The following is a 13,665-nucleotide window of genomic DNA, read 5'->3' on the forward strand; positions in this document are numbered from 1 at the left end:
AGTATCATTATCAATATGATATTAAAAACAACAAACTATGCATGAAGTTGAAGTTAGTGAGTAAAAGAAATATTTATATACATTTGTAGTACCTATTTTTTATCAACATCCCAAGAAGTGTTTTCAGTGGACCATCTACTGCCTAAGTAACCCTGAAAATGAATAATGTGTCATAATTAGCATAAGCTATTGTGTTAAAGATAACATGAAAATGAAACATTACTCTATTATTGGGTATATTAATGGCGGTTTCAATTTCAGTGATATTACAACAGGCATAATCAAATGTTTATTTTTTAAAATGTGTGGAAATTCAGTTTGAACACACTTTAATTTTGTCTTAAATAAAATTAATTAGATCTTCATAAAAGAAGGCTGAATAAAATAACACATTTCGATTTACTTAAACAAATAACAATCTTGTCTATAATCATTCCAGATCCTCACAGTAATCTTTGTAGTGCTAGCACATACAGTGTTTGGCCATGGACTTTTTATTGTGTACTTTGAACATGGAGGAAATGCGATCTAATATTATCGCGATATGAGACAAGTAAAAAGCTACAATGAGCCTCAACGCTCTCTATGATCAAAACTTGCGAAACGCAGAACAATTACTTTGCCTGACTGAGTCACCAAACTGATGTTTAAACACAATATTACATGAAAAACAAATGTAAACAAGTAAACAAAATCGAAGCCGAGGAATTTCACTTCATTTCCGTTCCATCCAACAATATTAGGTAATATAAAACAATATCTAGGGGAAGTACAGATAAATCCTACCTTGTTCAGTTGAATCCTATGCCTATTTCTGTCCACGCTGGTTGTAAACGAGTTAAATTCCGAGATATATCACTGAAGTCCACATGTTTACTCTGATCACAGCTGCAAGCGCCGGTGTGACGTAGTCAACCTCGACACGTCATCAGACGACTTAGGAATTTCATGATTTCGCGAGATATAAAGAATAGTTTATGATTTTATTTCAGTACACCTTTCTTGAACCATTCAAACCCAATAATTAATCATATTCATTTTGGTAGATGTTAGTTATTTACCGAAATACCTATATCTCGTAAAATTTCATGAATAAGGGGCGGGGCTCATGCAAATTTTTCTAAATCACATGTGGTAGAATTCTTAGACCTTCCTTTACATAGCTGAGGAATCAGCCATTTCCGAGAAATCGTCTGCACATTATGTGTAAGGAAAAAAAGAATAATAATAACTAGATTCGATCTTGATGCAAGCAACGAGTGGGTCCTCCGTCCGATTTTTGAATAGATTAGATTAAACTTATCAATTTAAAGATAAAATCGTAGATCTAAGCGAAAAAAAGAGAATTTTTTTTTTGGGCACTCGGGGCTTGAACCAGGGTCGCCTGGGCCATGTCCACGACTCTATCGACTGAGCTACTCGGACTTTAGCTTCACAAATTTGACGCTTAATTTCTCGAGAATGCCTTGATCGATTTTTAAACAAATTACATATTCTGAATCAGTAAAAAGGTCACTATCATCTAATTGGAATAAATATATCAAAACAAAAAGTTGAAAATTTTCATTTTTTAAATCTGCTTCCAGTGACGACTGGAAGTTACGACCAACATTTTCTTGACTGAGGTGCACGAGGATATTGCTAGATCTATCATCTCTGAAAATGTCAGTTCTCTATCTTTACTCGTTTTTGAGAAACATCGCCAACAAAATTGACTTTTAAAAATCGTAAAACGACGATAACTTCCGACCGGAAGTGACTTTTTAAAAATCTTTCCGGCGGTATAAAATTCGTTTGACTGGGCATCAGCCCTGAAAGTTTGAAGGAAATCAAACGAGTCATCTCCGAGAAATCGCCTGCACAAAATTTGTAGGAGAAAAAAAGAATAATAACTAGATTCGATCTCGTTGCGAGCAACGAGGAGGTCTTCCGTCCGATTTTTGAATAGATTAGATTAAACTATAAAAACGTAGATCTAAGCGAAAAATATGAAAACAAATTTGCGGCACTCGGGGCTTGAACCAGGGTCGCCTGGGCCATTTCCATGACTCTATCGACTGAGCTACTCGGACTCTCGCTTCAGAAGTCTGACGATTAATTTCTCGAGAATGCCTTGATCGATCTTAAAACAAATTACATATTCTAAAAAAGTGAAAGAGTCACTATAAGGTATAAACCTTTCAAAAAAAAATATTAAAAAATAAAAAAGTCGAAAATTTTAATTTTTTTTATTTCCTTCCGGTGTCGACCGGGAATGACGGCGGACATTCTCTATACCGAGGTGCACCAGAAAAACGGTAGTTCTATCATCTCTGAAAATTTCAGTTCTCTATCTTTTATCGTTTTTGAGAAACTCGACCGACAAAATTGACTTTTTTAAATCGTAAACGGACGATAACTTCCGACCGGAGAAATCGCCTGCACAAAATTTGTAAGAAAAAAAAAAGGATAACTAGACACGATCTCGTTGCGAGCAACGAGTGGGACTTCCGTCCATTTTTTGAATGGATTAGATCAAAGTAATCAATTCAAAGATAAAACCGTATATCTAAACGAAAAAAAGTAAAAAAAAATTTGCGGCACTCGGAGCTTGAACCTGGGTCGCCTTGGCCATGTCCACGACTCTATCGACTGAGCTACTCGGACTATCGCTTCAGAACTTTGACGCTTAATTTCTCGAGAATGCCTTTATAGATAAAAAAAAATTACATATTCTGAATCAGTAAGAGAGTTACTATAAGGTGTAAAAATTTCAAAAAATAACATTAAAAAATAAATAAGGCGAACAGTTCTATTTTTCAAATTTCCTTCCGGTGATGACTGGAAGTGACGACGGAAATTTTCTTGAGTGTGTTACACCAGAAAAACGGTAGATCTATCATCTCTGAAAATTTCAGCTCTATATCTTTACTTATTTTTGAGAAACGTCGCAGACAAAATTCGCTTTTAAAAATCGTTTATCGACGATAACTTCCGACCGGAAGTGAATTTTAAAAAATGGACAAAAACCGATAAACTTCAGATACAAACGCGTTAGTGTTTAAAATTTGAATGAAATCAATCGAGCCATCTCTGAGAAATCGTCTGCACAAAATCAGTAAGAAAAAAAAGAATAATAACAATAAGAAAAGTGAAAAAGAAACAGTAGAATAATAGAAGGGTCTTCCGCTGAAGATGGAAGACCCTAATAACTAGATTCCATCTCGTTGCGAGCAACGAGTGGGTCTTCCATCCGATTTTTGAATAGATTAGATCAAACTTATCAATTCAAAGATAAAAACTTAGATCTAAGCGAAAAAAAGTAAAAAAAAAATTGCAGCACTCGAGGCTTGAACCTGGGTCGCCTGGACCATGTCCACAACTCTATCGACTGAGCTACTTGGACTCTCGCTTCAGAAATTTGATGCTTAATTTCTCGAGAATGCTTAATTCGATTTTAAAACAAAATACATATTCTGAATCAGTAAGAGGGTCACTATAAGGTGCAAAAATTTCAAAGAAAAAAATCAAAAAATTAAAAAGTCGAAAAATTCAATTTTTTTAATTCCTTCCCGTGACGACAGGAAGTGACGGCTAACATTCTCTTGACACAAGTGCAACAGAAAATCGGTAGATCTATCATCTCTGAAATTTCAGCCTTTTATCTTTACTCGTTTTTGAGAAACCCGACCGACAAAATTGACTTTTTAAAATCGTCAACGGACGATAACTTTCGACCGGAAGTAAATCTTTAACAATTATAGCGGCGGTACAAATTTCAGATGACCTGGCATCATCCCTGAAAATTTAACCCAAATCGAGCGAGCCATCTCCGAGATATCGCCTGCACAAAATTTGTAAGAAGAAAAAAAAAAGAAGAATAAGAAAAGTGAAAAAGAAACAATAGAATAAAAGAAGGGTCGTCCGCTGAAGACGGAAGACCCTCATAAGAAAATTAAAAAAGAAACAATAGAATAATAGAAGGGTCTTCCGCTGAAGACAGAAGACCCTAATAACGAAATAAACAAACAAACCAAACCAAAAACACAAAAAAAAAACTGCAAGCAAAAACACAAAAAAAAACCCAACCCCCCCCCCCCCCCCCCCCAAAAAAAAAAAAAACCCACCAAAAAACAAAACATAACAAAACAAAACAAAAGGGTAAAAAAAAACACAAAAAGGAAAATTTTCTTTTTGTCTTCAGACTGTTTCTTTAAAGACCAAAATGTGCATACCTTTAAAAATATAAGTAGATGTATTTTTGTTATCATTTTTTTGGGAATTCTGTAATTCTGTATTTTTTATTTTTTCTTTACTTTGAAATCCAAATACAAGCAAACCCTTAGATCATTTAATATTTGAATTGAAATGATATTTAAAAAAAAAATCATTTTCAGAAGTATGAAGTTTATTCCAATAAATATGACTCTAATTAAGGATACTGTTTAAACAAAGCAACAAACCTCCAGTATCATTTCGGATTCTTCTTGGTGATACTAAAAGAAAAACGTTTTAAGTGATTAATTATTTTTCATCTTCCTTTTTTTTTGGTGGTGGTGGTGGTGGGGGGGGGGGGTAAACTGACTCTATTCAAAAATACTGTGTCTTTAGATAAAACGTACCCCCAGAATCCTTTCTGAAGTCCCTTTGTGATACTGAAAAAAAAAACAAACGTTTTATAGCTTAACTTTTTATCCTAATCTATTTTCTCGGGTTGGGATTTTGATTCTTAAAAAAGCAAACGTTTAAAATGTTTAATTGGTTTTTTTTTTCATTTTCTTCTTTTAAAGAGGGGTGGGGGATCGTTAAATCGACTCTATTTAAGAATACTGTTTCTTTAAAACAACATACCCCCTAGATCCTTTTGGATGTCCTTAGGTGATACTGAAATGAAACAAACAATTTAATGCTTTATTCCTAATCTATTTTTTTGGGGTGGGAATTTAGTTTTTATCAGTATGTTTTTCTAAATTGTTACCCCCAGTATGTCACATTTCAGTGAAATCAAATTGAGATTGTTTGCAGCTGAACATGTCATTCATTAATTAACCAATTAAAACAAGATCATGTGTACAACAAAATGAGATTTTATCATCTGAAAACAAAGACACACTATTAAACGGGGAACAATTTTTTGAAGGTGCTGAGTTTTTCCAGTTATTTCACAGTAAGGCAAACGCAAAGCCAATTCTTACATCCATTTAAACACTCTTTTATACAAACTTTACATTTATAAAAAAAAAATCACAGTGTTAAACATTGATTAATGTGTCCTTGTACGATCCTTTTTCGATCTGCACGGAGGTAATCATCTAAATAGGTCGCCTTATCTACCAATACATATGTACTTGGTAATACAGTAATATTATAATTTCAACCATTGATCAATTATATGTATTATACTATTGATAGTTGGATCGATTAACATTTTTAATACATACCTCTGTTCAATTTTTTTCCAGGTTTACGTGAAGTAGTTTACTACGGGCAATATCGATTACACAAGAATGCATTTTTTTTTTATATAAAATGTATTAGATTGATTAATTATGAACAGCTATGAGAATATAAACGATTTTCTTTTATATAAATATTGGTATAAAAAAATCAAAGAAATACCTTCATCATCAACTTCATAGTCACTTTCTAGTCCTGCAAATAAAACAAGCACGTGTAATTTGTTGACTTTAATTGTGTCTATGTTTGTTTGAAATTGTTTGTTTTTAGTTGAATTGTTTAATCAATTCTTTGACAAATAATATTATTTTTAAAACAAAACATTTATTACATTTAGATCGAAACCCACCCCCACCCCCCCCCCCCCCAAAAAAAAAAGGAAAAAAAAAAACAGGACAAACAAACAAACCAAAAAAATAAATAAATAATGAAATAAAAAACAAAAAAAAAAAAACTCAAAGAAGTAAAAAAAAAACCCCAAAAACAAAATTTTCTTTTTGTCTAATTTTTTGACATGAAATAATCATTTTGAAACAAAACATTTATTACATTTAGATCGAAACCCACCCCCCACCCCCCCCCCCCCCCCCCATCCCCAGAAAAAACAAAACCAAGAAAAAACAAACAAACCAAAAAAAAAAAAAAAAAAGAAGTAAAAAAACCCCCAAAAAACAAAATTTTCTTTTTGTCTTCAGACTGTTTCTTTGAAGATCAAAATGTGCATGCCTTTAAAGATATAAGTATATGTATTTTTGTTATGAATTTTTTTTTTAGAATTCTGTAATTCTGTATTTCTTATTTTTTCTTAATTTTGAAATACTAAAACAAAAAAAACACCTAGATCATTTAATATTTGAATTGAAACGATATTTAAAAAAAAAATAATTTTCAGAAATATGAAGGTTATGGCAATAAATATGACTCTAATTAATAATACTGTTTAAATAAAACAACAAACCTCCAGTATCATTTCGGATTCTTCTTGGTGATACTACAAAAAGAAACCGTTTTAAATGTTTAATTTATTTTTCATCTTCCGTTTTTTGGTGGTGGGGGGAAGGGGGGGGGGGGTGGTAAACTGACTCTATTTAAAGATACTGTTTGTATAGAAAAAACGTACCCCCAGAATCCTTTCTGAAGTCCCTTTGTGATACTGAAAATAAAAGAAACGTTTTATAGCTTAACTTTTTATCCTAATCTATATCCGGGGTGGGGATTTTGATTCTTAAAAAAGCAAACGTTTAAAATGTTTAATTGGTTTTTTTTTTCATTTTCTTCTTTTAAAGAGGGGTGGGGGATCGTTAAATCGACTCTATTTAAGAATACTGTTTCTTTAAAACAACATACCCCCTAGATCCTTTTGGATGTCCTTAGGTGATACTGAAATGAAACAAACAATTTAATGCTTTATTCCTAATCTATTTTTTTGGGGTGGGAATTTAGTTTTTATCAGTATGTTTTTCTAAATTGTTACCCCCAGTATGTCACATTTCAGTGAAATCAAATTGAGATTGTTTGCAGCTGAACATGTCATTCATTAATTAACCAATTAAAACAAGATCATGTGTACAACAAAATGAGATTTTATCATCTGAAAACAAAGACACACTATTAAACGGGGAACAATTTTTTGAAGGTGCTGAGTTTTTCCAGTTATTTCACAGTAAGGCAAACGCAAAGCCAATTCTTACATCCATTTAAACACTCCTTTATACAAACTTTACATTTATAAAAAAAAAATCACAGTGTTAAACATTGATTAATGTGTCCTTGTACGATCCTTTTTCGATCTGCACGGAGGTAATCATCTAAATAGGTCGCCTTATCTACCAATACATATGTACTTGGTAATACAGTAATATTATAATTTCAACCATTGATCAATTATATGTATTATACTATTGATAGTTGGATCGATTAACATTTTTAATACATACCTCTGTTCAATTTTTTTCCAGGTTTACGTGAAGTAGTTTACTACGGGCAATATCGATTACACAAGAATGCATTTTTTTTTATATAAAATGTATTAGATTGATTAATTATGAACAGCTATGAGAATATAAACGATTTTCTTTTATATAAATATTGGTATAAAAAAATCAAAGAAATACCTTCATCATCAACTTCATAGTCACTTTCTAGTCCTGCAAATAAAACAAGCACGTGTAATTTGTTGACTTTAATTGTGTCTATGTTTGTTTGAAATTGTTTGTTTTTAGTTGAATTGTTTAATCAATTCTTTGACAAATAATATTATTTTTAAAACAAAACATTTATTACATTAATGCAAACATTAAAATTGTCTTAATTGTTTTTTTTTCATTTTCTTTTTTTAGGAGGGGAGGGGTTGTTAAATTGACTCTATTTAAGAATACTGTTTCTATAAAACAACATACCTCCAGGATCTTTTTGAATGTCCTTAGGTGATACTGAAATGAAACAAACGATTTGTTTTTTTCCTAATCTATCTTTTGGGGTTGGGATTTTGTTTTTATCTGTTTGTTTTTCTAAATTGTTACCCCCAGTATGTCCCATTTCAGTGAAATCAAATTGAGATTGTTTGTAGCTGAACATTTCATTCATTAAATTTTAATTAACAAATTAAAACTAGGTCATGTGTACAACAAAATCAGATTTTATCATCTGAAAACAAAGACACACTACTAAACGGGGAACAATTTTTCAAGGTGCTGAGTTTTCCCAGTTATCTCTCAGTAAGGCAAACGTAAAACCATTAATACATGCATTGTAACACTCTTTTATACAAACTTTATATTTATAAAAAAAATCACAGTGTTAAACATTAATTAATGTGTCCTTGTACGATCCTTTTTTCGATCTGCACAGGGGTAATCAACTGAATAGGTCGCCTTATCTACCAATACATATGTACTTGGTAATACAGTAATATTATGATTTCAACCATTCAGAAATTTTATGTATTATGCTATTATTAAGGGATCGGTTAACATTTTTAATACATACTTCTGTTCAATTTTTTTCTCAGATTTACTTAAAGTAGTTTACTACGGGCATTATTGATTACACAAGAATGAACAGGTTTTTTTTTATATAAAATGTATTAGATTGATTAATTATGAAGAGATATGCATATTGAAACGATTTTCTTTGATATAAATATTGGTATCAAAAAATCAAAGAAATACCGTCATCATCGACTTCATAGTCACTTTCTAGTCCTGCAAAATAAACGAACACGTGTATTTTGTTGACTTTTATTGTGTCTATGTTTGTTTAACATTTTTTGTTTTTAATTGGATTGTTTAATCAATTCTTTACGAATAATTACCATCTTAAAATAAAACCTGTATTACATATAGATTAAAACCCCCACCCCCCGAAAAAAACAAAAAACAAAAAATAAAAAACAAATAAACCAAACCAAAAACACAAAAAAACCCAAAAAACCACAAAAAAAAAATAAAAATAAAAAAAATAAAATAAAAAAAGTAAAAAAAAAAACACAAAGCAAAATTTTCTTTTTGCTTTCAGACTGTTTTTTTTAAAGACCAAAATGTGCATACTTTTAAAAATATAAGTAGATGTATTTTTGTTATCGTTATTTTGGGAATTCTGTAATTCTGTATTTTTTATTTTTTCTTTACTTTGAAATCCAAAAACAAGCAAACCCTTAGATCATTTAATATTTGAATTGAAATGATATTTAAAAAAAAAATCATTTTCAGAGGTATGATGTTTTATGGTAATAAATATGACTCTTATTAAGAATACTATTTAAACAAAACAACAAACCTCCAGTATCATTTCGGATTCTTCTTGGTGATACTAAAAAAGAAACCGTTTTAAATTTTTAAATATTTTTCATCTTCCTTTTTTTTTTGGTGGTGGTGGTGGGGGGGGGGGGTTAAACTGACTCTATTCAAAAATACTGTGTCTTTAGATAAAACGTACCCCCAGAATCCTTTCTGAAGTCCCTTTGTGATACTGAAAAAAAAAACAAACGTTTTATAGCTTAACTTTTTATCCAAATCTATTTTCTCGGGTTGGGATTTTGATTCTTAAAAAAGCAAACGTTTAAAATGTTTAATTGGTTTTTTTTTCATTTTCTTCTTTTAAAGAGGGGTGGGGGATCGTTAAATCGACTCTATTTAAGAATACTGTTTCTTTAAAACAACATACCCCCTAGATCCTTTTGGATGTCCTTAGGTGATACTGAAATGAAACAATCAATTTAATGCTTTTTTCCTAATCTATTTTTTGGGGGGTGGGAATTTAGTTTTTATCAGTATGTTTTTCTAAATTGTTACCCCCAGTATGTCACATTTCAGTGAAATCAAATGGATATTGTTTGCAGCTGAACATGTCATTCATTAATTTACCAATTAAAACTAGATAATATGTACAACAAAATCAGATTCTATCATCTGAAAACAAAGACACACTATTAAGCGGGGAACAATTTTGAAGGTGCTGAGTTTTTCCAGTTATTTCTCAGTAAGGCAAACGCAAAACCAATTCTTACATCCATTTAAACACTCTTTTATACAAACTTTACATTTATAAAAAAAAATCACATTGTTAAACATTGATTAATGTGTCCTTGTACGATCCTTTTTTCGATCTGCACGGAGGTAATCAACTGAATAGGTCGCCTTATATTACAATACATATGTACTTGGTAATACAGTAATATTATAATTTCAACCATTTAGAAATTATATGTATTATACTATTGATAGTTGGATCGGTTAACATTTTTAATACATACCTCTGTTCAATTTTTTTCCAGGTTTACTTGAAGTAGTTTTCTACGGGCATTATTGATTACACAAGAATGCACAGTTTTTTTTTATATAAAACGTATTAGATTGATTAATTATGAACAGCTATGAGAATATAAACGATTTTCTTTTATATAAATATTGGTATAAAAAAAATCAACGAAACACCTTCATCATCAACTTCATAGTCACTTTCTAGTCCTGCAAATTAAACAAACACGTGTAATTTGTTGACTTTAATTGTGTCTATGTTTGTTTGAAATTGTTTGTTTTTTGTTGGATTGTATCTAATTTTTTGACATGTAATAATCATTTTAAAACAAAACATTTATTACATTTAGATCGAAACCCACCCCCACCCCCACCGTTTTAAATGTTTAATTTATTTTTCATCTTCCTTTTTTTGGGGGGGTGGGGGGGGGAGGGGTGGTGGTAAACTGACTCTATTTAAAGATACTGTTTGTATAGAAAAAACGTACCCCCAGAATCCTTTCTGAAGTCCCTTTGTGATACTGAAAATAAAAGAAACGTTTTATAGCCTAACTTTTTATCCAAATCTATATCTTGGGTGGGGATTTTGATTCTAAGAAAGCAAACATTAAAATTGTCTTAATTGTTTTTTTTTTCATTTTCTTTTTTTAGGAGGGAGGGGGGATTGTTAAATTGACTCTATTTAAAAATGCTGTCTCTATAAAACAACATACCTCCAGGATCTTTTTGGATGTCCTTAGGTGATACTGAAATGAAACAAACGATTTAATGCTTTTTTCCTAATCTATCTTTTGGGGTGGGGATTTTGTTTTTATCAGTCTGTCTTTCTAAACTGTTACCCCCAGTATGTGAAATTTCAGTGAAATCAAATTGATATTGTTTGTAGCTGATTATTTCATTCATTCAATTTTAATTAACCAATTAAAACTAGGTCATGTTTACAACAAAATCAGATTTTATCATCTGAAAACAAAGACACTACTAAACGGGGAACAATTTTTTTAAGGTGCTGAGTTTTCCCAGTTATCTCTCAGTAAGGCAAACGCAAAACCATTTAATACATGCATTGTAACACTCTTTTATACAAATTTTATATTGATAAAAAAAATCAAAGTGTTAAACATTGATTAATCTGTCCTTGTACGATCCTTTTTTCGATCTGCACAGGGGTAATCAACTGAATAGGTCGCCTTATATTCCAATACATATGTACTTGGTAATACAGTAATATTATGATTTCAACTATTTAGAAATTATATGTATTATACCATTGATAGTGGGATCGGTTAACATTTTTAATACATATCTCTGTTCAATTTTTTTTTCAGGTTTACTTAAAGTAGTTTTCTACGGGCATAATTGATTACACAAGTATGCACATTTTTTTTTATATAAAATGTATTAGATTGATTAAATATGAACAGCTATGAACATATAAACGATTTTCTTTATATAAATATTGGTAAAAAAAAATAAAAGAAATACCTTCATCATCAACTTCATAGTCATTTTCTAGTCCTGCAAATTAAACGAACACTTGTAATTTGTTGACTTTTATTGTGGCTATGTTTGTTTGAAATTGTTTGTTTTTAGTTGGTTTAGTGCCACGTACATCAAGCAAACAAAGACTTCACAATTTCTACTGTTTTATTTCATATGTTGGGTAGAGAATATGTCAATGATCATTTGGTAAATAACTGCAAAAAATAATAAAAAATAGTTCTAAGAAAAAATACAGGAGATAAAAAATTTCATATAAATAAGCTGATAAATTAATCGTCCAACTTGTTTAAATTATAAACTAGTATACTTTATAAACTCTCAATTAAAGATTAGAAAACATAATTCACAGTAGTAAACACTTTATCTTTGAATTTCTTCTTAAATAATAATACTAAATAATACAAATAATTTATGCAAACAAATATATCAAAATTAACTTACATGGTGAGGTGACATGCATGGGGCTTATGGTAAATAGTTCTAAAGTGGTGCAGAAAAACACAAAATACACTCCGCTCATGGAGCTTGCACGGGAAAAAGGAAAGGCAGAAAATGAACTTCCGCCAAGGGAAGATAACTCACAAAAGTGATACGAAGCAAAGAGAAATAACTTTTGCTAATAACTACAAACAAGTTAGCACACTCCCCGTCTGATGTTAATAACATCACTACTAAAGGTTCAACAAAATAGCTGACGAAATGAAAACAATTTTTTCACATATAAGTATACTAGTAAATAATCAAACATTGACAATGTCCCACTATGACATGACATTATTTACTCAGTATCAAAATTGTGCATGTCACTACCTAAAATGCACGAGTTAAACTGCCAACAATGGGATAATTTGTGACATCGGTCTAATAAATGTCACAGATTGATTGTTCTTAAACATTTTAACTTTCACTTTCCTCACTAAAGAGTCCTGACTTTCGTACACTTCCTGAATCGTTGATAGTGGCCATTGACATCTAGGTTCGTCACTTTTCACTAACACAACATCACCTTCTTTCACGTTAGGGGTGGTTTCCTCCCACTTCCTGCGCACTTGTAACAGATGAAGGTATTCGGTCTACCAACGCTTCCAAAACTGGTTTGCTAACCCTTGTACTCGTTTCCACGCGGACTTGATCATATCTTTCCGATTGAATTCATTACACATAAATTCACATTTATCACTAGACACAAACTTCTGAGTTAACAAAGTATTGGGTGTTAACACAAATGGTGAATCTGGGTCCGTAGAAACGGGAGTTAATGGTCGTGATTTGAAGATAGCCGTAACCTCGGCAAGAAGTGTACACAGAACTTCATGTGTTATATTGTGGTTGTTTGGATCCAACATCATGCCATCAAGAATTCTTCTTACTACGCCGATCATGCGTTCCCATGATCCTCCGAAATGCGAAGAATGTGGAGGGTTGAAAATCCACTTGATTCCAGAGTTGAACAGGTACTGTTTTGTTTTATCATCTTTAACATTGATTTTGTCTATATGTAGGTCATCTCTTGCACCTACGAAATTGGTGCCCCGATCTGAACGGAAAATCTGTACTTTTCCTCTGATACTGATAAACCTACATAAAGCACTGATAAATGCTGATGAACTTAGCGAGTCTAGAACCTCAATGTGTATGGCTCGGATGACAAGACACGTAAAAAGTACTCCCCATCTTTTGAAGAGGCACTTCCACCACGAGTTTTCCGTGTGACCACCTGCCATTGACCGAAGACATCCACTCCAACGTTGGTAAAAGGAGGGTTTGGTTCAAGTCTATCTTTTGGAATATCAGCCATTTTCTGAATAGCTTCTATGCCTCGTAACTTTTTACATGAGACACAGTTTCTTAACCCGACGAAATGAGACGTTTTCCACTTGTGATCCAATATCCGACAGCACGAATGGCACCTTCCGTTAGATGACGACCTTGATGTTTAAGGGATTCAGGATGATGACGTACAAATATT

At 31.7% G+C, this 13,665-nt stretch overlaps 1 protein-coding gene across 1 annotated transcript; it reads right to left on the reverse strand.

Annotated features, from left to right (window-relative positions):
* Positions 1 to 4,569: 4,569 nt before the first annotated feature.
* Positions 4,570 to 13,420, reverse strand: LOC128163208 (uncharacterized). Its single transcript, XM_052826754.1, has 15 exons — positions 12,778 to 13,420; positions 11,679 to 11,711; positions 10,907 to 10,939; positions 10,682 to 10,714; positions 10,371 to 10,403; positions 9,601 to 9,633; positions 9,373 to 9,405; positions 7,836 to 7,868; positions 7,551 to 7,583; positions 6,784 to 6,816; positions 6,557 to 6,589; positions 6,395 to 6,427; positions 5,599 to 5,631; positions 4,831 to 4,863; positions 4,570 to 4,634 (listed from the first exon to the last, which is right to left on the reverse strand). The coding sequence occupies exons 1-15, from the start codon at positions 13,418 to 13,420 to the stop codon at positions 4,570 to 4,572; spliced, it is 1,137 nt and encodes a 378-aa protein (XP_052682714.1).
* Between the last annotated feature and the right edge of the window lie 245 nt (positions 13,421 to 13,665).

This window comes from Crassostrea angulata, chromosome 9 (assembly GCF_025612915.1).
Source record: "Crassostrea angulata isolate pt1a10 chromosome 9, ASM2561291v2, whole genome shotgun sequence".
Taxonomy (NCBI): domain Eukaryota; kingdom Metazoa; phylum Mollusca; class Bivalvia; order Ostreida; family Ostreidae; genus Magallana; species Magallana angulata.